We start from the raw sequence: 25,297 nt of genomic DNA, 5'->3' as shown, positions 1-25,297 counted from the left end.
GAACAACACGTGAGTGGAATTGGGGGTGGATTTGGATTAGGTTCTCTGCATAACTGGAGTTTATACAGCCATCTGTTGCTACAGGTTAGTATCTGAGGTGGGAAGGCTGAACACCTCCATTGTGCATGGCACGAAAAGGCTGCAGGATTTGTGTTTCAAAGAGCAACCCCCAACAAAATCATGAGTAGAAGAGCCCTACTCTTCAGCTGAGCCCCAGGCGCACTGCTGCTGAGTACAGCCCTTAATGTGCAGTTTTTGGAAGCTGTTACGATGGCTTAGAGACATTTGGATATAAGGCTTGAGACCTTGGCCCAGCCAGATAGTATCTGACAGAACTAACGTAGGATTAAAGCAAGCTTCTTTTCCAAACAGCTTCTGATGCAAATGGTTACTATGTGAGAATGGAAATTCTCAAACCCTGAGCAGTGAAAGGAAGGTCCTGTAACAGGTGAACACCAGGGGTTACACGCTGATCCCTTTCTGCTGGCTAGAAAGGTCCTTGGAGAAGACAGTTCTTAAAGTGGTATGATACTGCTAGCCCAACGGCCAGGAGGTTTTGCTTGGGTAAATCCCAACTGGCAAGGGATGTCTATGGACAACGAATGAGATGTGGCTGGTCTCCAACAAGCTACTCTGGCTCTTTAGGAAGTCTGTAGGACTTGAAAGTCCTACCCAGTCTCCAAATCAAGCTTAATAAAAGTCACAACTCTAATGATTGGAAGGTCAGACTCAAGCCCAGCAAATTAGTGACAAAAGGTTCTTATTTCAGCAAAGCAGCAGCTAAAGACAACTACCATCATTTATTGTAACAGATGAGTAAACACATTCTCCCCTCCACACTGGATTAATTCTCAATTAGCACCAGAGAACCATTTTAAAAGAATTCATATAGAGCACTCAATCTTAATGCATGAGATTGAAAATCTACCCAATGTGGAAGTGGCTTTCTCCATTCTCTCCTCCGACACACACAACATTTCTGTTTAAACACTGGGAGAAGCCATTCTGTTTAGTTAATCCTCATCTCTTGAAGAAGATATATTAAGTCAACACCTGTCCCTTTTTAGTCATTCCTTAGAGTGAACAGCCTTTGCGATGGATTTTCTCTGGCAAGGAACATAACAGAAAGGGATTGTGGTAAATGAAGGAATTCTGCAGAAAAGCCACTCCCAATTTAAAGCAGGTAATGAGCACCAGAGCTAGTGTGGAAGCAATTCATTCTAATCACTTATGACACAATAAAATTTAATTGTGGGTTTTTTGAAAACTAAACCCCCAACTATTATTATTAATAGACTTTTCTTGATGGCAGATAGTGAACATAATTTGTTGAGGCTGTTTTTCCTGCAGTTCATTTAAAAAAAAATTAAAAAATCAGCTTTTATTTAAGGATGCCTAGGCTTACACTAATGTACAAAACAGTGCTATTGCACTGTTTGGATCTCACAGGACAGAAACTACGTCTTTGAGGAACTCCAGGATATGCTTTTATACAATCGGCATTCTCCTCTCTGCTGAGGTCTCAGATCTTTATCTATTCAGAGATACTTTAATCTAGGACAGCTGGATGTCTCCTGCTTCATTCATGCTAGTAAGAACAGAAATTGCAAGTGGTTGTTTTGTCATGCACTCATTCAGGTGTTGCATGAGAACCTAGTTGGAGAGTAACAGTAGTGATAACCCAGGCCACAGCACAGCCAGGTGACTCTTGCGTTGATGTGGCTGCATCCCACATTCACTCTCTTCCTGCACCAGATGCTGCTGCAGTGTCAAACAGAAAATGAACTGCTTCCCCTCCACTCTAGCAGCTTATCTCACCCAGCCTGAACTGCATGAGGAGAGAATGAGGATAGAGAAGGACCATCAGTTAAGTTCTAGTATTTCTCATTTTGATGCTACACTCATCGGTTTCTCTCCCAGCTAGCTACAGAGCATGACATTTCTTACACTCAAAATATCTTCCAGGCCTTTGAAAGTATAACAACCTCTGAGGCTATCATATCTACCAGAAATTACTTAAAAGCATTTACTAACAAAATAAACTGAGAAATCTAGAATTTGCCCAGTGACTTACATGTCAGTCCTTCTTCCCCTGTACTCGTGACTGTGCCCTTTGGGGTCTGTGCCTAAGCGCCCTTAGAAGTCTGTATTTTCCCTGACTGGTTTGCACAGTATTCAGATGGTGAACGATGTTACTATACTATATCTTACTGTTGTTCATAATGACATGGTCATATACCTCCTCCTCCTCCTCAACACCATTGCAGGACTTCTTTACTTACCTGTGCCAAGCTCCAACAGGCATATTTTGTTGTCCATGTGAAAACTGCATAGGAGAGACTCCCCACAAGGGACTAATGCTGAGGCACCATGTGCTTGGGCATCTGAATGAGATATAAATGATACTGCATTGCTGAGACCTTCATTTCAGGATCAACAGCTCAGGCTAAGCTGCAAAACAGATAAATACTGGTACCTTTATAGCTGTTGGAAGAGCACTACAAAAGATTTCAATGCTCAGTTTAGGATATACTAAGAACTCAGACTGGCTAGCAGTAAGAACACACTATTTATTTGCTTTCAGCTGGCCATATCAGTGCATTCAAAATTTGACGAAAGGCTCAGGTCTGACCCTCAGCAAAGGTCACATTTTTGCTTCTTTACCTCCACCATTCTGTCTCCCATGAGTCTTGAAAAGCAGCAAACACTTCAGCCCATGCCCCATGATGCTTAGTCAGAACATAACCCACTTTTCTAAGAGTTATTCTAAGTGCTTCTGTCATAAGGGGATGGATTATAAAGCCTCCCGAAGACAGTGAATAGCAGAGGGCCATTTTAAGCTATAATGAGGTCTCATTACTACAAGAGATCTTGAAGGACAAGAGCTTGGCAGCATTTGGTGATGCTCAGGAAGTCAGAAAAAAGAACGAGATTGTCTAGAGCTGGAGGAGCAAATGTTTTTCCTGAAAAGGCCCCTGATTCTCTATGATGGATATCTTGGGTGATCATTTGCACCAGAGGCTAAAAGCAGTGTCAAATCAGCACAGCAACATTATGCTGGTTTTGCACTGGTGTAAGCAACTCTATACAGACTGACAAAACTCCTGTATCCATAGAGTCTAAGAAACTTCATGCTATAGGAGTTAAAAAATTGATCTTTAATAACACAGAACTTTCCCTGGGAGAATGAATTGTGCCAGAACTACAAACTCTTTGCACTCCTTGCAGCTCCCTGCACTTGCTGTTCTTGGATACCATCTTAGACAATCCAGAGCATTCATCCAAGATTATGGTAATCCCAAAGCATTACTATTACTCCCTAGCCATTATTCATCTTTTCCCCAAAGTGCATTATTGTGAAGCTTGCACAAATTTTGTAACAAACGCTTCTCTCTCTGTCTTGTCTTTACAAACTTCTCTGAATTAAAAGAATTTATCCTAACTGGTATTATCAGTTTGCAGAATTCAGTTTGTTTTAATTATAACAATGAATGAGAGTTCAGCCTACCTAGTTAATGACAAAATATTGTGTTCTTCATTTAATTATGACACATTAGAAGGTTCAGATTTAAATTCTCTTCAATGTAAGGGTGAAACAAATGTTACAGCATAACTAGATTATTCCCTATAAATGACATTATACAGTTTGAGATTGAGATGCAGAAGGAAGAAAAAAAGAGGCTTTGGGTACTATTTGGCAGTTTACTGTTGCAGCATAGCAGACTTCTATGTCCTGCAGATGGCTACAGCAGTGGCATTCATATGCTTCATACGGCATGGCAGCACCTCCTGTCCTTGCAGAGATGACAACAGCACTAATTATGTCTGCTGAAAGCTTTCCAAGGTCCAGGGCTGCTCTGACTATGATTTGACATTACAAACATTATAAACAGAAGAAGCCAGCGGTGCTCTCTCCTTTTACCGCCTATCCTGATCGTTGCATGAACCCACCCCCCTGCCTAGTGGTTGTTTGCATCTGACTGGGATACAGGCAGCAGGCACGCATTGAGCCACTGGTATTGCACACACATTGCACTTGTGGGGTTTAGTATAGTGCTAACTTCCAACGCCCTCCCTACTTTTATGGATCACTTCATTATAAAGATATAGAGCTGCTAAGCTCCCAGCCAGACTCATAGATGCCTCTGATGCAAGCACAGAGTACCAAAGCACAAATAGGCTTTCTAACTTTGAGGAGAGTGCAAAATACACTTGGTATGTGGAGAAAGGAAAAAAAAGCGCCTTACAGGCTGGTGGCAACACCCAGTCCAGGAAAACCCAGCGACCTGCAAGGCAAATAATACTTATTTCTCTGCTCACTGCCTGCCGAGAGCTCTTTCAGATCATGGAGTCTTTCCTACTTAGCTGTTTCTTAGGACTTTCAGAAACCTGATTTTGACGGTTTCAAATGGTCTCAAAGTAAAGAGGCATCTTAAAGCTTTTCACTATTTCTTTTCAATTATATAAAGCATGTGCTTTCATCTCACTGTGTTTTAAATCCTCTACCAGGAAAGCAGAAAGTAGTAGCAATAAGTTGTCTTCACGCTTTTCCATTCTTTTCTTCTTGCTTTCAACGTGCCTAACTATTACTGCTTTACTACTAACCTCTGCAGGGGCTGCCCCAGCAATCTTCAAGTGATTTAAATGGTGCTAACTGCAGAAGAATAAATCCAGGAAGGTGACCAAAACTGGGTATAGAGCCTGACCTTAATGTTCAGCGGTGCCAGAGCTTCCCAGCTCTTGGCACACTTGGACAGCTATGGCTCCAGAGAGCAGCTCAGCAGACTGACCACTGAGAAAAAAAAACATCTCTGTTACTAAAAATTAAGTGCCTTCATCATATTTCATCATGGCTCTTGCCACCTTTTCTTGTGCTTATCTCAAAAGTTGTGCTTTGTACCGTCTCTTATACCTTCATGTGTCTCTTTATCAACCTCCTTTTAAGACAGTAAAAAAGAATAAAATTGACTGTTCATAGATCAGCAAATTTCTTGCTCTGAACGGCATCCCCTTTCATCTGTCATTGTCATCCTCCCCAAGATTAATAAGAAAAAGACTTTATAAGGCAGAATCTATTGAAAGCAGAGATGAGCTTGTTACAAAGGATACTAACTGTAACTTTTTCTTTTTAGATCTGCATTGATCCCAACAGCTGCAGATACTTAAAAATCTTTTCCTATAGTGTCTGCACCTTCATTACACAAAGAAGAAAAGCATATCAAGAAACAAATTCAGCCAGCATTCAGTGTTTGCGCAAGGTAAACCGGGGGATGATTTCTTGGGTCCTTCTGACCATGATAAGAGTTATTGTTTCATCTTGCATCCATCAGAACAAAAAGAATATATTTTTTTCCTCCGACAGGGGAAGGGGAGGAGACAACAAAAGGAGATGGAGGAAGAGACAGCTCAGGGGATGGTGTGTATGTATAGATGGGTCTGGTTAAGTGTGGAAGGACATTAGTGTCACCGGCTTCAGAGGAGTGGGGAAGGGACCAGTGTTCAGTACCAGCAGCAAAACTTTAACGCTACTGAATAATTCTAGAGTACTCAGAATATATTAATCTTGGGTATATTTTTCTGCTAAATTCTACTCTAATTATATGAGAGTCTGTGGACACAAAAGAAGCTGTGGTTTAAGTACCTGCAGCTGCTGCAACAAGTACACCAGGAATGTGTAGACACATGTAGACGTAGATACATATACACTCACACTGTTAGCTAATTAGCAGGAGCATTGTTTAAGAAAGTTGAATTAAAAGCAATAAAGTTTTCCCTATTTTCCAAAACTGACAACCTGTTTTAAAGTTCCCGTCTCTTTGATGTTTCTGAGCCTGCTGCCCTATCATCTGGCTCCTCACTTACATTTCACACAACCCTCCTGGGGGATCACGGCATCTCCTTTTTCTTGTATATGTGCAGCTGAAGACAAGAGTTTTTGCTGTGTCCTGCTGCCCTTTTCCTACCACCTCCTCAACTCTGAGTCATACAGCAGCTCCACATTAAATGATGCATTCATCATCAATAAGAATGATGACTTCATAATGGACTACTGCTCATCAATGTTTTAAAAAACACAAACAAAACCCCTGAACCAAATAAATTTGAAATAAAGGAGGGCAGAATCCAGGCCACACAATTTAAGAATGGATAGCTATCATAATACGGGGCATTTATTTCATTTTCAGCTCATGAGAGAAGTGGCAAAATAGAAGAGAAGGAACAAGAGAATACAGATGTTTTAAGATGTTGCTTTGTTCACTACTAGAAGTAAAAGCAGGGTGGGAGGATGTGAGATGACACCAGTTGTTAATGAGATTTTTGCAGTGGAAAACAAAAGTGCAGGATGCATATAGACTGCTACTTCATTAACCACCATTAGTCATCCATTTCACAACTAAATGGGTGAGCTCTCAATGACTTTGGGCTCTTCTGGAATTTTGGTGGGGTTTTGTTGTTTCTTTTAATAACATCTGTACTCTAAAAGTGCAAAGCTCTCCCTATGCACAGCAGGCAGGGTTGCGTTTATCACAGCAGTACTGAAGAAATGTCCATTACAAGAGAGCTTAAGATGCCAACCAGATGAGAAATAAAGTCCACATTTGGTCCAAAATTTGGTCTTGGTGCTTAGTACCAACTGGTCAGAGAGTCCCGTGGTACTCAAAGGCATCGCTCCTTTGCACTTGTCAATAACAGCTCTCCTCAGATTTTATATTCTTCCTGAAGTGTTTTAGTATTAATTTAAAAAAACCCAGACTGCTTATCCACCCTTATTCTCTTTCTACATTCAAAGATTTTTGGGACCCAAGGGAACTTGAGAGCACATGTAAGCAGCAGCCTAGGTTTGTTCATCTCCACAACACAGTCCAAAGTGCACTACTTTCAGTGTTGATAGCTTCGAGAAAGGGTGGTACACAGCTCCACCACCACATATCTAGCACTAGCTGGCAGCAGTATTTCTTGCCAGGGTCTGCAGGTATTGGAGATACACAAGAGGTAAGTCACTACAAACTAGCAGTGCCCTGGAGCTGGTGTCTCAGGCAGACAAGAGTGTGGCTGGAGGACAATGCTCCACTTTAGATTAGCAAGCATCAGAGAAGTCATCCAACTTTGAATCATCTTGAATCATCCTGACTCCAGGGTGTGCTCTGTATATACTGCAACATGGGGGGAAAAAAGACAGACGCATAAGTTCCTTAGCTGCTATATGTTTAGAGACAGGTACTGTATATACTGTAGGATGCAGTGCTATTGCCCATAGAGCTGCTGAAATCTTTAGCCGTGAAGACAGAAAGTGCTAACACACATCATGTGGCACAGTGGGTGTGCTCCATGGACAGCATTTGCGGGTGTTGCCAGAGATGAAAAAGCAGCAGAGAAGACTGGAGCGAAAGTGAAGGGGTTACTTAATTTGGAGGGGTAAAGCACTGCAACACTTCCACCTCATTTTGAAAGGATTCAATTTTAATGCCCACAATCATGGCACAAAACATTGGACAGCAACACACAGAAGTCTTTGGGGAGTCCTCCACTTTTGAAGCCAGACACAAAGCTGAGAGAAAGCCTTTATGACACAGGGACAGCAGCCTGAATTCAGAATGTTGAGCCAGAATTTTAAAAATAATAGCTTGAAGGACTGAGAAGGATTTGGAAGCAATTCCAGGACACACACATACAGCCTTCCTCTCCCATCAAATCTACAGGCTGAAGAAGATTCTTGGCCAAGGTTAAAAACACGACAAAAAGTAGCTGCATCATTCCTGTCAGCTGCTGCAGGAAACCATGAGGAATTCGTGTTCATATGTCTTTAAAGAGTTCCTATTACACTCATCACCTTGGCAGGTATCCATGGTATCTTTGGGTGAATCAAGAAGGAGGATGTTCAATTGTTACGTAAAGTTGTAAAATCCTCAATAATCAGCAATGGAAAGAGAAAGCTACATGGCTTTCTATGGGAATTTGTGTAATCCAGCATGAGAATAGCTGGGAATATGGACGCAAGGAAGGCATTTCGAAGGAGGAGCAGGCTTGGTTATGAAAAGAACCAGCCCCATGTATAATCACTTGTATCTCCTATCATCTCCTCTGCTATGGTGGTGTCAGGATCTACCTATCTAATAAGTAACTAATATTTGATCCTTTGTGGAAATGGGGAGAGGGTAGAGGCTGGGAAGAGGACAGCTTTCCAATGAGCCATTGAAAGTATTGGCTAGGAATTAGTTGGAGTTGGTAAAACAATCAGTGCAGATGCTATAAAATCCATGGAAAGATGGTTAGGTGTATGATCTGAGGCCCCCTCTCTTTTGTGGTGCCAGAAGCATTGCAGGTTGGAGATAGGTCTTCTATGCAGTGTTTCCGTTGTCAAACTGTTTGTAGTGGAAGAGACTCCTGGAGTCCAATTTCCCAGAGTATTTGACAGCTTCAGCAAAAAGCTTTGTCACCTGTCAATATAAAGCAGAGGAGGACTGAGCATTGCAAAGCCTTCTGGAGAAGGCTGAGTAATAGAGCAGGCTCCACACTCCTACACTGTCACCCTGAAACTACCCTGTGCAGTTCCAGTCCTTGAGTCCATCCAAATCAATACCAATTTCAAGGTGACTGTGCATGGGGGTTGGCTCCAGCCCCCTGGAGCCTGCCTATTTAGCTGGAGACACTAGAGGCTTCTTTGGCAAAACAGCTCTGTCCCAGGAGAACAGCCGTCTCCTCCTATAGCCCAAACCTTTATGAGAACGCAGGGGTCTTTTCCTCTCTCAAACTCAAAGATTAAAACACTGCAATCAAAAGAGTTCAATGAAATGCATCAGCGGGTGTGGTAATAAATTTTGGATGGGGACTCCTGCTCTGGTCATCAGTGTGTGTTTAGTTAGTAGGCAAAAGATGTGTCTGCAATTTCCCATTCCTACTAATCATGTTTGGCATTATCCTGTCTATGAACTTACAGTTTGGCATTCTCCCTGCTCTCCAGTCACTCCAATCACAGCAGAAGATTTTGCACAGCTGGACACCAGTGTAAGTCACTGGGTTCCGTGTCAGTGCCCACTGAAATCAAGAGGAATTTGGTTGCTGTGCTTAATGAGAGCCAGATGAGGCTCTTTTGTGGCAGTTGAAGCCACTTGCAAAGGAAGTCAAGGTACTGCTGGCAGCAGGAGTCCACTTTGCATTACCAAATACCTCTTCCCCTATCAGTGTGTGAAAAGGGTTTGTCATTAGCTACAAACACATAATGACCTGCAACTGGGGACCACAACAGGACAGGCAGCAATTCCACTTGGATGGCACTTTGAAACGGGATTACCCCAAGCATCATTCAAGAAAGCCCAGCTATATCCTGCTTTAAGGTTTAAGGACTGTACTGGAAAAACATCCCACTAAAAAAACTGTTCCCATGTGTAATTTAAACATGTTACAGGCAATCTTGTGCAAGAAGTTTGCTCTGAAGTGAAAACGAAACAGCAACAACTTCAGCTGCAGTGCAAGACTCAAAATTTTCCTCGTTCTTTTTTTTTTTTTTTTTGTTTTACCTTGAGCATTGTTATTTTCTATAGTAGCAAAAAGAAAATACATTCAAACAATTGTGTTGCCAAGATTTTCTGGCACATTATTATGTGTCAGACATAACAAGGGTCCAAACGCAGTAGAATCTAAGGTCAAAAGTGCTTGAAAGCTTGGAAGGCTCTTACGGCTAAGAGAGGAAAGAACAACATGGGAAGTACCTGGAAATTAGTGAGCAGAGCAATCCCGCTGTCGATAGCCATCCTCCGGATCACGTAATTATCATGAACAAACTTGCTGTTGCTGTTAGGCAGGTTAATCACCAGATCTATTTTCCCATCCCTTATCAGCCTAAAGAGACAATGCACAAGACAGTATCACAGTGTGTCTTGATTAATGAAAATCTATGATGAATAGCAGAGGCATGCAGGTAAGCAACACTGAAGATTTTCATTTGAGTTTAGTTGTACACGCCAAGAAAGAAGGGTTAAAGGGTTAAGGCACTAAGTTGCAACTCAGGAGTTTGGGCTTTATTTCTGTTTTATTCAGTGATGCAAAGCAATATTCAGTGTTCATACAGCTCTGTTAAAGGCATGACTGACTGTTATTAAAAACTAAATATTCAGATCCCACATAGCCTTGCATGAATATGTCACATGGAGCAATACATCCAAGCCATTTAGATAGGACTGTTCAATGAGATGTTCATTAATTAACCCAAAACCTGCTGTGGCAATTCCAGGCAGAATCAGATAAAACAAAACCTTTGGATTGAATCCGAAGTCCCATTAAATCACTATCATCTATCTGAACAGGGTCAGCAGTTTGCCCCTTGTATTTGCTGTCCTCAATGTTTGATGCTTGGGATGCAATCCCAAGCACAGACTGGCCAGAGAATGCACTGAAAGCAGCCATGAGGAGGAAGATTTGGGGGTGCTGGTGCATGAGAAGCTCAACATGGCCAAGCAATGTGTGCTTGTAGCCCAGAAAGCCAACAAAATCCTGGGTTGCATCAAAAGAACTGTGGCCAGCCGGCCAAGGGAGGTGATTCTCCCCCTCTACTCCACGCTCATCAGACCCCACCTGGAGCACTGCGTTCAGCCCTGGGGCCCCCAACAGAAGAAGGACATGGACCTGTTGGAGCGGGTCCAGAGGAGGGCCAGGAAGATGCTCAGAGGGCTGGAGCACCTCTCCTATGAAGACAGGCTGAGACAGTTGGGGTTGTTCAGCGTGGAGAAGAGAAGGCTCCAGGGACACCTTGTCACGGCCTTCTGGTACCCAAAGGGGGCCTACAAGAAAGCTGGAGAGGGACTCTATACAAGGGCATGTAGTGATAGGACAAGGGGAATGGCTTTAAGCTGAAAAAGAGTGGACTTAGATTAGATATAATGAAGAAATTCTTTACTACGAGAGTGGTGAGGCACTGGCACAGGCTGCCTAGAGAATCTGTGGATGCCCCGTCCCTGGAAGTGTTCAAGGCCAGGCTGGATGGGGCTTTGGTCTAGTGGAAGGTGTCCCTGCTCTTGGCAGAGGTGTTGGAACTAGATGTTTGTAAGGTCCTTTCTAACCCAACCCATTCTATGATTCTATGTTAACACAAATTTGACAAGGTATTACTCTTACCTCCTGACTGAGGGGAGGATCAGATTCTGGCCTTCCTGGGATGGCCATGCCACAGGATTTGCTGGGATGCCATTAGCATTGAGCCAGTCTGAAGTTCCTTCTGTGGCATAAAGCTGTTAAGAGAAAAAAAAAAAAAAAAGGTTACTTATTATGTGCTTCATAATACCGAAACTTTTCATTTAACTCACAAGGGTCAGACCCAACACACAGCTTGGTTGTCAGAGCGGATTTTGGAGGGCATTTTTCATCACAAAGGTGTTTCTCCATACAGAGAGAGGCACACAGAGAACAGCATGACTTTCCCAACTTTCTGTTATCTGTGATGTGCTGATGCATGACTGTCAATGAATGGTGGTAACACATCCAGAAAGAGTTAGGTGTCTTAGGAAAACCTAAATCCCTCTGACTTTCAATGGGGTTAAGTTCAATCACTTAAAAAAATTTTTTGCAGCCCACCCACCCACCCCCACTCCCCTTTTCTTTTTGCCTAGCATTATGTTTTGAAGGGCAGGACTGTAAATCAAGTAGTTACACTAATGCCACTGAGGAAAATAATACTTAACACTAAAAAGCTCTCGCCCATCTTCTGTGGCTATGTTGTTAGTTACCTTTCAGTAGGGATATGGATGCAAAATCATGCAGAAGAATTACAAGAGGGATGTAAACACCACAGATTTCATGTCTGCAGCTTGTGAACATCACTGAAGATGAAGCACTGTAAAGACCTTTTCCATAAAAAAGGCTTCTCCTTCCTCCCCTTCTGTCATACATGGCATCTTGTTGGCATTTTTGTTTCTTGGAGAACTCAGATGAGTTATAACGTGACATCCTGGCTGCAGGCTGATAGCAGAGCCAGGGTTGGTTTTAGCCTTATAACAGTCCCACATATTCAATTAAACAATCACAAAAACTTTCATTTGGGTGATACCTGCTGACTTTATGGGTCCCTTAGCTAAAAACCACTGTTTTACATCAAAAATGTCCTTTTTTTCCTCTACCTCCAAATAAACTCTGACGTTTTACATTCCTGTAGAGGGGTGAGTACGTTTCAGATTTTGAACACACTAGCTTTAAATAACTGAAACCACCTACCTTAAAACCTTCTTCATGCAGTAGTTCTGCTACGCTGAGGAATCTGGAGCGGAAGGACTTCTGAAGAAGGAAATTTGTTAGATACAGCATCAAAGCTAGGATTTAGAAACAGTGTTTTGTTGAGCAACACAAAGCTCCTCCAGACTGTGCTGAGGCAAACACACCTTTCTGTGCTAAGTGTGTGTGTGTGTGTGCGTGCATGCACACATACAGAAATGCCTGAATTTGTGTGTACGGTGTCATTCCAATAAACCTGTCTGGATCCTGAAGCCCAAGTCACCCCCAGCTGAGACGTATTTTGTTACAACACCAGGGTAAGCGTTCCCACTCCAAATTTGACTGCAACCACAGATTTACTACTGCATGTTAAATATCTGGGCAACTGTCTTCTCAAATACACCAACTAAAGTCTCCTCTGCTCTTAACTGAGTATCTTTTCAATCACTGCTCAAACATTCGGCCTTTTAATCTGGCAGATAATGTATGGACAGGCTTTGGGCTCCCTTTGGATGCTCTGTTTGCAAATTCACATGAAGAAAAGCCTGCATACACATGAGTTCATTTCTAACTCCCATGGGTCTATGGAAATAGAAAACCACTCAGGAAATTGGGACACCCTATTCCCAGGAGGACCTGAATGACCAAGTACTTAGGGCGTTTTTGAAAGAAACTCTCATAATGCATACCCAGATCCAACAGAATATAGAAGTACAGATAAGATGACCTTCTGTAGACATCTGCACTTGAACAAGCCATTTTACAACAGGTGAGTAAAAATTTGATCCCAGCATAACTTTCTTCAGGACGCTGAAGGTACAGCAATGCAAAGCTCAGATGCAACACATGCCCTTCTCACTGCCAAGGCAGGCCAGACCTTGCTTTTAACTTTAGCCTGGTCTGACCATTTGCAAGTGAGATTATTGCTAGCTCCCTTGTCCTTGCTGGAGCTACTAATAGGTTAACCTATACAGGTGAGAATGCAACATTCTGAAGGGTGAACAATTTCCTATGAAGCAAAGGAATCAACAGGTTTTTTTCAAGCACACTGGAAAGAACCTCATTCTGAAAGCCATCTCATTCTGTACACTAACTGGAAAATATAAATATACAGTGTGACAGGGCTGGCAGCTTCCCAGTCAGAGAGAATCGTTCTGCCTTCTGGTCAGGGGGTTTGGCTTTCAAACAGTATTATAAACTTCTATCAAACATGTACTGAACACTTGTGACACATAAAACAGCCTCTCCATGAAAAGAAATTACAGCTGTCAGCTTGCATCGGAGCAGCCTCAGATTTACAAGCTGGCTGAAAGAACCTGTGTAAGAAACCATTAGTTACTAAAGGTGAGAAGTTACAAGATTTATTTAGTGGAAGATATTTATTGTAGGAGAATTGTATTCTTTTTCCTTTATCGGAAAAGTTCTATTTCTCATAACCTCTCTCTCATGTTTGCTAGCATGCATTGCCATTTGTAAAGGGCTATATCCTCAGTTAATTCAATACAGCTACACAAGTTCTCCCTAAGATCCAGCTCAAAATGGAGCCAGCTCATCTCCTGTGCTAATCTTGAATTCTCTATCAAAACCCATTGTGGAGCATGCAAAAATTCTGGTTTGTAAGGAACCAAGGCAGAAGGTTACCTTGAAACAACAGACTTGGAGTGCTGGGATTTAAAAATAAAATACTCCATCAATGCTTTCCGCATCTCATGGTCACCAGCACAGATGTAAGACAGATGCACTCCATCCCAGAGATATCACTGAATAGCCCAATCAGGAAAGAAAATAAAATGAGCTTTTCAACTCCGCTTGCATAAAATATAAATTATTTAATTGCAGACTCAGGGTTTCAGCATCATAGATTTCTCCAAATTGTGAAAGGAAAACAGGTCAGATTATCAGTTTGAATAAAGTAGTAGAAATTCATTTGTCTAACAAGAAAGTCATACTCCGTTTACCCTGAAAAAGCATCGGGCCCCTAAGATGCCGGGCAACCTCGCCCAGTGCAATGTCAGAGCGTGCTCACAACTCAGGGACCACCCAGGGGGCTTGCGGCCCCGGCTGGCTGCCCAGCCTGCCTGATGCTGTCCCACAGATGTCAAGGAGTGCTTGCCTGTTGGATCTGGAGAACGATTCCTTTGTTACCAGCATTTCCGTACGGCCCTAGCAGGGTTACCACTGGAACTGCAACCCGTAAGCACACCACCATGGACGCCCCTCAGCCAGGCTGAGTTCGTTACCTGGGTGTATGGGGACCTGTTTGGACTGCAGGTCGCAGCACAGCCATTTGACTCCCGATTTGCAAAATACCCCAGAATGAAACATATGCAAGGAAACTAAGATCTCCCTGCCTGCTGTTGTTAACTACATCTATTTGACTTCACCTTCCAGAAGGCAGCCTCCTCCCACCTCAACATAACTAATAGCAATGGCATAAAGGTATACTGTATAACCTATTCAGTATACTGAATAACCTAAATATGTTGAGCCTAGATACTTTTGAGGGAAGCTGAATTCAAGACCATTTGGCCTCTTGGTCTCTGCAAGAGCTAAAAGTCCAGTCTAAAAATCAGAGCAAGCCATTAGTCATGAAGCAACGAAGCCTCTGAAAGCGGGATATGTTTTGCACTCAGCATCCTCTACAGGTGAAGCACGGCACCTTCCTCAGAGAAACCCAAGTGGGCTGACTTACGTGCTCCTGACAAGAATCAGCCCTGAGTGCAGCAGAACAGCTTGCAGAAACCACTCTGCAGTTTGAAAGGCAGGGGCCTCTGCCCAGGCAGGGACCTCCAGCCCATCACCCCCTCACAGCAATGACATTTAAACATGAAGTGACGGTGGAGAGGGGCAACCTGATACCTGTCCTTCTGAGCCTGTATTTCCCCCTCTGAGGATATACTGACAGCTTCTGCCAGTTTGAGGCAGATGACCTCATGTTTGTGATTCAAATGAGAGCACCACTACTGGTGTTCACAGCCTGCTTTATGCCTCGTTCCTTGTGCCTCTTGTTTCTGCAGTGAGGGGCTCCCCTCCCCTCCAGCCTGGAATACTCAGGGAAGACCACTCACAGTCTGCACATCAGGTCTAGGTCAGCATTTCAGCCTCCCCTTCCTACAAGGCTTCATCTCCCCTGTTTCAAAATGGACCATTGAAAAGTAGGTAGGTGACAAATTCCAGAGTGGTGAGGGAGCAATACGTCGTTCCCAGCATTAACATTATACTTCTTCTTTTGCAGTTTAATTATAAATCAAAATATGCTGAGATGAAGAGAGACCTTTAAACGATTGATCGGTTGTCTTCAAGTTTCTTTGGCAAGAAAATAAACTGTAAATTACTCATTAAAAAGGACAGAATCTTGTTACTTTTAAAAGGTTGGGGGGGCTGAGCTTTTGGGGTAGTGTTATTTTTTTTTCACCTTTTTTTTCTTAAGACCTGCGTACATAGAACATTTGGCTCAGTTTAACAGATATTGACACAGAACCTACATAAATGCTTTCTACAGCTAAAATTACTCTTTGCTGCCTGTTACCCTTCAGCTGCTATCAGGAAAATAGGCTTAAATTTTAAACACTGGGCTCCAATTTTTTCTTCTGCTTTTTTCCCCCCTTTTTTAGATGCTGTTTCAAAATCTGCAGTGATTAGGTATACAGTAGGCACACTACTAACTGCCCTAACTAAGTTTCATACTGAACTTTTACATTTTATCTAGGTAGCAAGCAAAGACTTTTCTGCTAATTTGAGGTAACTTAGAGCAACAGTTTCAATCCATAGACGTGTGTACATATGTGTATATTTAAGGACTAAGCAGTAATCTGTGTTAGCAGAAGTCATGTTCCTTTCTGGCCATTTTTCACACACTTCCTTCACATCCTCTGCTGGCAGAGACAGCCCAACATATTTTTCACACCCCAGTTGTCTGACAGGAAAATTCATCTATTCTATTTTGGTTTTTTATTGGCTTTATGCAATAATGTAGGGCATAAGGTTATTACAAGCACAATGGGGAAATGGCAGGAGGCAATCAGTTGTCTTTATGGGGCCCAAGAATGTTCTAGTTGCAGTGGAAACATCTGAATATTTTTGAAGAACATACACAGGTCTCAAAGTTTGCAAGTGTTTCTGACTTCAGCACCTCCTGCAGTTGGTAACCATTCTGTGACAAAGAACAAACACTTTTTGCTTTTCTGCCTAGCAACCTTTTCATGCTGAAATGCACATCCTCCTTACAAAAGGAGGTGCAGGGCTCTTTCTAAGAAAAAAACATCAGGAACTTCTCCACATAAAGGCTGTTTGCAGAAGCCATTGCACTGGAGGACATTCCCATGATGACACTGTTTAAACTTTTTGACACATACAGCAACATTGAGGGTTGCTGACAGCAAAAGATGAAACTAAAGTCCAAGCTCCAGTCTAGCATGGAATCATGGGACCTGCAGAATATGTGTCTGAGAGGCAGTCCCTAAGAAGAGAGAGCTCTGACAAGATACAGGAAGAAAAAACATTGCTACAGAAATGTAGTGTTGGTTCTTCCTTTTTGAGCTACTTACTGCTGGCTGATAGGAGATGCATGGTAGGGAACAATACTGGCCACACACTGTCATCAAACAGGGAAAGAAGTAATGGCAGCTATGCCTCAAGGCAGCCAGGAAAGCATGCAGCAGGGTGAAGACTGTTGTCCTTTAATCCCTTGCCAGACTGTACTCAAGTACATTCCCATCGTGACTCCAATGAGGAGAGGAATGTGACAGTGCCAGACCTGGTAGAGGTCTCATTGCCTGACACTGTTACACCAATAACTAGCCCCACAACAACCTAACAACATCATGTTTCCTACACTGTTGGATGATGTGACAGCTCTACCTGGAATGAAATACATGCACCTATGGGGAAAGATTAGCAGGTCCAGCTTTGCAGTATGGAAACTCTCTCACTGTTTTGAGGGGGTGGAGGGGAACTAGTTGCAAAAAGGCAAGAGGCAATGTACAGATGGAGTTCATATGTCAGGACTGGAAAGTAGCATCCCCAGGGCTCCCATCTGGGAGGGAGCAAGGAGCAGGCTCTGAGTTCTAGCTGGGACACTTCTCTGAACCAGTTGTCTATAGGCTTTGCTCCCCACAGGAAGGTGGCTTCTAACTCTGATCCCAGACCTCTGCTTTCAGCAATCCCGGGGGTTGGCTCCCAGCAAAATTCTGCAGCTCCCAGTAGAAACCATCAGGAGCCAGAGGGAAAAAAAACCCAACAATAGGCCAGCCCCAGAGAATTCAGTAAAGACCTCTCCATGGTGTTTATTCCTCATTGTCTTACTGCACTTCAAGCTGCATCACAGAGACACACATTTAAGCCAAAAAGACACATGAATGAAACCAAAGCAACAGTTACTGAGTTCCTCTGTGTCAGTCCTTTCTCAGCTTTGATTCTTAGGACTCACCTGGATTCCAATCAAAATTCCTTCCTTAGGAAACCTAAACCCTGTGGCAAGCATAGCCTTCTGGAAGGCAGAGTATACATCCTCCCCGAAGCATGCGACCTGGGAAAAGGCACAGAGAAGGAAGCATGAGGAGAAAAACCAAAAACAACCCCTAATCATTGTTTTAAAAAGAAACAGGAATTAAATTTTTAATTAGGCTCTTTTGACTTTTTTGCGCAGAATCAGAGTGCTTTTGCATGGAGCCTGCAGGCAGGGGTAGAAAAAAATAAATCAGAAAATCATTGCAGACAAATCTCATCATTTTAATGAAGCAATAACAAAGGAATAAGCAACGCTTTAGTTTCAAACAGCACACCAAGGAGTAACAACAATTGATTCTGCTGAGTTATGGGAATGCTGTATACAGCCTCTGCTCCAATGTTTGTGAGTGCACTGCGAATTGTTTAACATTATATAATGCTTAAATATTAGTGAGTATTCTGTATGCAGGCATGTTTCTCTGCATGTATGCTGCCAACTAGGGTAAGACAGCACTTGCGCCGTCATGTATTTCTGGCATTTCCTCTGAAGATAAACCATGGACTATAAAGTTGTTTTTCCATTAAAAGTCCATAGATGTACAAAATTCAAGTATGCACTTAGGAAAAGAACAAAAAAATCATGACAATTCATAATAATTTATTTTATGTAAACAAAGACTTGATAAAGAAATCAATAAAAATCATTCAGCAGTTCTCCATCATTCAGAACTGCCTGTGGAGCTCAGATGTTCACAGACTGTCATGCGGTAATGATCTTCTGAAAGAACTAAACTATGTTCCTTACCAAAATTTGGAATTCTGATGATGAAAGGAGGAACACACGAGCTTTTGTGAAAGTTTTTTTTAAAAAACAAAACCAAACAAAAAACCACAACAAACCCCTCACCTTTTCGCTTTTTTTTCTGGCTAACTCCACACTTGTTGAAAAACAGTGAGAAGCAGAAACTGTCACAGATTTTTCTCTTTGAAATAACAAATCTGCACACATACACAGATGGGATAAAGGGGCTGATTGAGAATTGCTCTCCCATTTTCCTGCTATGGTCCCTCCCATCACAGAGGGAGCCCTCATATTCATGGTCCCACCGTTACCATGGTGCCAATATTTCCTATGTAAGAAGAACAAATGATGATTTGCCAGATCTTCTGAAGTAAAAAAAAGAACAAACAACAACAACAAAAAAATCCCACAAGGGAAGGGATAAAAAAAAAATCATGACAACTAATAACTCAGCTTTTCTCTAAACACTCATCCTTGAGTGTTCAGTCTGTTCTTCAGCGTAAGTGGCTGAGGGATTACGTATGTCCTGGGCTTTCTAGGGTGGCAGCCAGCTCCCTGCCAGGCACGCTCGGACCGGGGGTTTCCAGCCTGCAGGAGAGGTTTATCATTGTGGCGTGGTCAGAATAGCCACAGAACTCAAAGGGATCCCCCAGCACTGTGTCTTCTACTGTTGTGGGAACCACAGCTTCCACAAAATACATCTCTGCCAGATAGATGCAACAAATTCAAGCCCAAATCAAGCCATGTGTGTGAAAAATGTCTTTGAGGAATAATTGAGCATTTTACCCAAAGCAAGTTATTATCCTTACTTCACTCATAAGAAAGACTTTCATAACTGTCACATTTTATGGCATTTGTGAATATGGATCTTTCCAACTCATAAAAGTTAATAATCCCTCCTTTATGACCAAGGTAATCTCTAACTCCATATAAAGAGCAGAAAAATAATTCTTGCCCTTAGTTACATTTTTATTCCTTTTTTTCATTGGGGGGTGTTTGTGGGGGGTGGGTGTCTGTGTAATCAATTTTGTTCTGAAAATAAGGAAGTCACTTGGCTTTTTTCTGCCCATTAACTACACTGAAAGGAAATCTTCTGCAATATTGATTTCCCTCACATTATGAAGAGCAAAATAAAGTAATTCTGGAGAGATGTAGGAGACCTAAGGCTGTTCTTACCTTGTATCTGGGTATAGTGCTTTTTCATACTAAAATATAAGGCTTTCTTAATGAAAAAAGCTCATGTAGACATACCCAAGCTCATATCAAATGGAGCAGCCCAGGCTCTGCCACCTGCCTAGCTATGGTAGAACAGAGTTAGGCCAGTCTAATTACCTTCAGTATTTAATCACTTCCCAAGTGGGCTTTCTAGCCCAGAATAAGTTTATTGCTACCACAACTTTCCTAGAAGCAACAGAGCAAGCAAGTTTAAAGATGGTTTAGGTATATCTACAGAAGCTGTTGACAGCTCAGCAATAACTCTTAAACAAAACTCTTTGTTCTAGATGAATTAATATCCCTTCAAATGATGTTGACAGAAACCTGTACACCTTGAGGAGTGAGGGCTCCCGTCAGTGCTGAGCCTACAAAGGAAGACAAACAGCTTTCTGCCTTTAGAGTGTGCCATGCATACACCACAGACATTTTGGAAGCACTTCACAGTAGAAAGAGTAGGTGAAGTAGTTCAGCTTCCCCCTCATCATACTGACAGTCCATACTACAGCCATCGCATTTTATTCACCCTTTCTTTCCTTTCACACCTTGGGACATGCCTCAATGTTACCTGGCAACAAGAAAAATATCACCACACATATTTGTTGCTTTCAAGAAACCAGCATGTTCCAAGACCAAACGCTCATGACCTGGAGACTCAATATTGCTATTCTGGTATGTGTCAAGGGGGGGGGTTGAAAGCTGTAAGCACTTGTCTGTCTAGAAGCAGGTGATTCATAAAACAGACTGACACATCAAGAACCTCCCAGAACCCAACAGCTCTCAGATAAACTCATTTCAGGCTGTCACACCAACCAGGTCCAACTCAGGGAGCTGACATGCAGGTAAAGAGGGACATCCAGTGGCTGAATAAACTGGGATTTCCAGGACAGTGTGTTTTTACAGCTAAAAAAGATGTTATAAATCTTCTGAAGAAGCTACAGATGCCATCACGATACAGGCAGTAACAAGATCAGTTTCAAAGATTCATGATGTTTAAAGTCAACTTGGTTTCAACAACAACAACAACAACAACAAAGAAAAAAGGCAAATCTAGAAGATACCTCCCCAGTAGAGGCCATTTCACATCGGAGAACAGGGTCAGCATCTCTCAGCCGGGACCAAGAAAACATTGGGGCCTGGTGAAAGAAAGAGGTAGGAGATAGTAAGAGAATGAAAATCTAATGCATAGTTTAAAAAACCAAACAAACCACAACAACCACAAAACCAAAACAAAAACAAAACAAAAGCCATCCAGCTACACTTGGAAGTGACAGAAAGAGACAGACATGAATGAATCAAAAAAAAGCACTGGTCAAGGCTGATAAACAAAGGACTACTTGGCAAGTGAGCTCCCCCAGCATCCTGATGATGGACTGGAACAAATAAACTTGTATCTCACCAGTAAATCATCCTTCTAACTCTTGCAGTTCTGCTCATATTCTGATGGCAGATTTCTAATCTGTGGTAGTCCACTATGACTATCATCTTTAGGACACATTTTAAAACAGAAAAGCTGTGAAGCATCTAATTCATGACACAAGGAGATACACTATCTGAGGGCCCTCTGTTTTTCTTAGAAAACTGTTCTCCAACAGAAATTTTTCACTCACAGGAATCAAACAATTCCACAAGAACACACTATGATTTTTGTATTTTCCCTCTCCCTCCCCAAAATACAGACCTGTATATTTTTTTTTAATCTTTTGATTGAAAATATTAAAATCCCTGATCATTATCATTATCTGAGGGCTTAGGTCACTACAGTCTGTGAGTTCTCTTGTCTAATTTGACCTTAAAAAAAAAAGAGAGAGAGAAAGAAACACTCTGTTAAAGAGCCAATGACTACATGTGGCTAACAGAGTAAATTTTCTACTAAGGAATAATTTTCTATAGGGCTTCTCTACACCTTGAACTACTAATGGCATTTGCATAAAGACACCATCATTGCTGATTAACCAAGAATCTAGCTTTACATTCAAAGACATAATTCTGTTCTTGGAAGTCTCTGAAGGTAACACTGCAGACAAGTCAGCTGCTGTTTCATGACACCTAACAATTATCAACTAAAATGTGACAGCAGAAATTCATTGCGAAAGGTTTCTTAAAAAAATATCATGTGTCTTCCAGACTTTTAGATCGGTTTTGCTTCTTCTACACATAAAGAAAAAAAATTTACAGTGGCCAACTCTACAGTCTCAAGCTGAAATATGGTAGTAAAGGTGGATTATTTTTTATGCATATATTGTCTTGAAAGGTAACAAGCAACAAAGCTTTCCTCCAGCTCCCTAACTTTTGTCTGCTGTGAGCATGAAAATGCATCAGCAGAAGCAGGCTGTGGTACTGCAAATAAATCCTATTTAAAACTTATTCAGTCATGCTTTATCCAGGATTTAATCTTGGCCAGGCCATGATACTTGCATCACACTGCAAGCAAACATGGCAAGAGAATATTCCAGTCACTAAGGCTAAAACAGTGGAACTTCAAATCCACAAAGGAGCAGCTATGTTGAGAAAGAAGAAAAGAGTTTCGTATTCTCTTTTTAGAGCATTTAAGAACTGCTGGAGAAACACAATCCCATTTCGACGCAAATGTTCCTATCATAAAAATGTGAGAGGACAGAAAATATGATGCATGAATAACAAGAACCAGATTTAACTGGAATATTTTTCAGTCTAGCCTTTCTAAAGATATTAGCAGATTTTTATATTTGACAAATCCACACAGAACACAACCAGTATAAAAGGCTTTGTAGCCAAGTTTTCAAGAATGTAGTTGGGTTTTCCGCTCTGTAGCCAGCATTCCTGGGAAAGAGAGAAAACTTGGTGGTTTAGCTAACAACAGAGTAGAAGACCCAGGTCTAAATAACTGAAATTAATAAAAATAAATAACACCCAGAAAAATATTCTTAGATTAGAATTTCAGATAATGCCTACCTGTAGCATCAAAACAAAATATGACGCTACTTCTAGACTGGCTGGCTTGACAATAAGCTGAGCTCGCTTGGGCCGCAGATTTGGCTTTTTATTTGTATTTTAATAGGTCTGAACATTTTATTAGTAGAAACATGTTAGGTGTTTTCTGTTTCCTCAGTTTTCACTTGATATGGAAGCTATTAAAGCTTGAACGTTTCTGTATAAACAATTCTCATTATGCATTGTATTTTCTGCACTGCTGTTCTGGAGTTTTATGATTAGGAACTTAAATTATTTTTTTTTATTCCACTAAGCATTCAGAAATACCTACAGTACACTTTGCTATCTTGGGTGGTACATAAGCTTAGTAACTATGAAAAGTAAAATCTTGGCCCCGCTGAAATCAAAGGATCCAAGACTTTCACTCCCATTTTAACTGGTGGTGCATATAAAGGGGATTCCATGCATTCACAGCCCATGTCCTAAATCCTGAAAGTGAAATCTAGGGGGCACTCAGAACACAAAATTTGTACATGTCCACACATATACTAGATGTACCTCAGTGTTCAATTCTGCAAATGCATATTTATTATGCTGCCCATAAACATGATTCAGAGTAGGTTAGACGAAATAAAAGAAGATTGATTTTATTAACAATCACTAGATAATTTTCCTTTGATTTTTCTCTGTAATTCCCAAGATACATTATCTTGACAGAAACTACAAAAGGTCAATTTGACCTTTGGCCAATGAGTAAATTATTCTCTCTGTACATTAAAGTACTAATTGCCTATTAATGTGTTAGGTGCTGGCTCTGTTGGGGGGGATTTTGGTGTTCTTTTGGAAACCATACCTTAATCCCAACATATCTGGATGGAATAATGGGATGTTCCAGTGTGGGGAGGCATGACTCATTAACCTCTTTTCCAATCATCACTTTTGTGGCCACATCGATGAAGTCCACACCCAGAGTCTTTGATACAAAAGGGAAGGAGCGTGAAGCTCGCAAGTTGCACTCTATCACCTGATGGGATTAAAAAGAAGTACCAGGGTCAGGGACTGTGCAGTGAAGAAATAGATTCATTCACATTTCTGGAAATCACTCCTTATTCCTCTTGGAAGAGATGCTCTTCAGATCACCAAATACAAGGCACAGAAATTGTGTTCAATATTACAAACAGCAAGGAGGGAGGGTAGTGGCCAGCTTGAGTTACAAGGAGCCTGATGTCCTGCAAATGAGTTTCATCTCTACCGTCTGAAAATTAGAACTGGGTGTTATCCAGAGTTCACTTTGGAAAACGTCTTGTACCATACCCTAAGTTAATGTGCAAGAGGCATGGAAACTTACACACAGGCATTAGGTACAACCTTTAGAAGCCCACCTTGTTCTTTTCCCATGGTAATGGCACTTCATGAATGACTGGGCTACCCTTACCAACTTTCCTCATCCACATGCAGAAGTCATTCAGTGACCCAAGCAAGAAAAAAGTGCTGCATCCTTCTGAGAAGTGCACCGTGGAGTTCATTAGCAACAGAGGAATTGCTGTAAGTAAGAATGAGGGGGGAGTGAATGAGGGTGAAAATAGGTAAATTAAGACAGAATGGAAAAGGGGAATTTAGCCAGAAAAAAAGGCAAGCACAGCTGAGGGAAAGCAAGAAAGGAAAAACTCCATTCTGACCCTCTGTGGAGATGCTAAATAACGATGTGTGAAATATAAGAAAAGTGAAGAATGGTAAGTACATTTTCCTCAACTAATAGCCCAAACAGGATCTTTCACCAATAATGTATCTCTTCTATACCACACCGGGCTTTTCTTTCCATTCACTGCTTCCTCAGTCATACTCTGCTCACATTGCTCTGACCTTCTTCCATTAGCCACAGAAAGCCAGCCGCTACCCGTAAAGGGTCAGACATCTGCTGTACTTCTGTTACCCTTAGCTACTAAGACCACGCTATTTAGATAGCCACCTTAATGGCTTATATTAAAGGCTTAAACACTTAAATTGTCTTGCTTTCTTTCCAGTGCCTTGGAAGGCTTATTTTAATGATCAAAATAGCTAAAGATGAGAGAGGACATCTAACATCTAGAAGCAATGACATTCAGTTCATAGGATGAGGCACGGGTCCCAGTGCCGTCCATCATATTCAAAACAACATTTTGGGAAGGACAGCAGCCCACAGTGAAAGATAGCTAGTGCTGGCAGATAACGCAGCCAGACTCGCTTCACCCTCGGTGTGAAGGCAGGGAAGGATGCTCTCTCCCACACAGACAGGGAGAGCTGTGTGACTAGGGGTGGCACAGGTGAGCCTCACATCGTCAGACAATGCAGGTTAGAAACCCACAGCTGTTATTGCTACGGAGTTGCTATGGCAGGGAGTGCAGGAAACATGCACCTAACTATCCATAGCAGAGCCTGGTTTCCTTCAACAGTCACAAGAGCTCTTACCAGCACATTGTTGCCTTGCACCAAGAACTGAATGTTGAATGGACCAGAGATGGCAAAGGCATTTGCAATCTTTTTTGTAGCAGCTTTTACCTATAAAAATAAATAAAGTAAAAATGTGCGTATGTATAACAAATAAATAAATCCCACAAAACAGTGTCATGGTAATAAATCACCTCACATGTGGATTCCTTGAAATGTATCTCTCTGCCCTAGCATATTTTTTCTCTGTACCTTCATTTTGGTATAATAGCATTATCTTTCAGAAGCAAACAT

The 25,297-nt window shown here is 41.8% G+C and overlaps 1 protein-coding gene across 1 annotated transcript in view; it reads right to left on the bottom strand.

Annotated features, from left to right (window-relative positions):
* Window positions 1-6,888: 6,888 nt before the first annotated feature.
* Window positions 6,889-25,297, bottom strand: part of CPS1 (carbamoyl-phosphate synthase 1) — a 90,612-nt gene continuing 72,203 nt past the window's right edge. Inside the window, exons 30-37 of the mRNA XM_037398850.1 lie at window positions 25,025-25,114; window positions 23,430-23,600; window positions 20,725-20,799; window positions 17,630-17,728; window positions 12,205-12,264; window positions 11,113-11,225; window positions 9,711-9,840; window positions 6,889-8,438 (exon numbers count right to left, since the gene is read on the bottom strand). Of these exons, the coding sequence (XP_037254747.1) occupies window positions 8,340-8,438; window positions 9,711-9,840; window positions 11,113-11,225; window positions 12,205-12,264; window positions 17,630-17,728; window positions 20,725-20,799; window positions 23,430-23,600; window positions 25,025-25,114 (837 nt within the window). The 3' untranslated portion in view covers window positions 6,889-8,339. The remainder of the gene's footprint in view (window positions 8,439-9,710; window positions 9,841-11,112; window positions 11,226-12,204; window positions 12,265-17,629; window positions 17,729-20,724; window positions 20,800-23,429; window positions 23,601-25,024; window positions 25,115-25,297) is intronic.

The sequence above is a fragment of the Falco rusticolus genome, chromosome 8 (assembly GCF_015220075.1).
Source record: "Falco rusticolus isolate bFalRus1 chromosome 8, bFalRus1.pri, whole genome shotgun sequence".
Taxonomy (NCBI): domain Eukaryota; kingdom Metazoa; phylum Chordata; class Aves; order Falconiformes; family Falconidae; genus Falco; species Falco rusticolus.
Note: the sequence above shows the minus strand (reverse complement) of the source record. Positions and strands in the feature narration are given on the sequence as shown.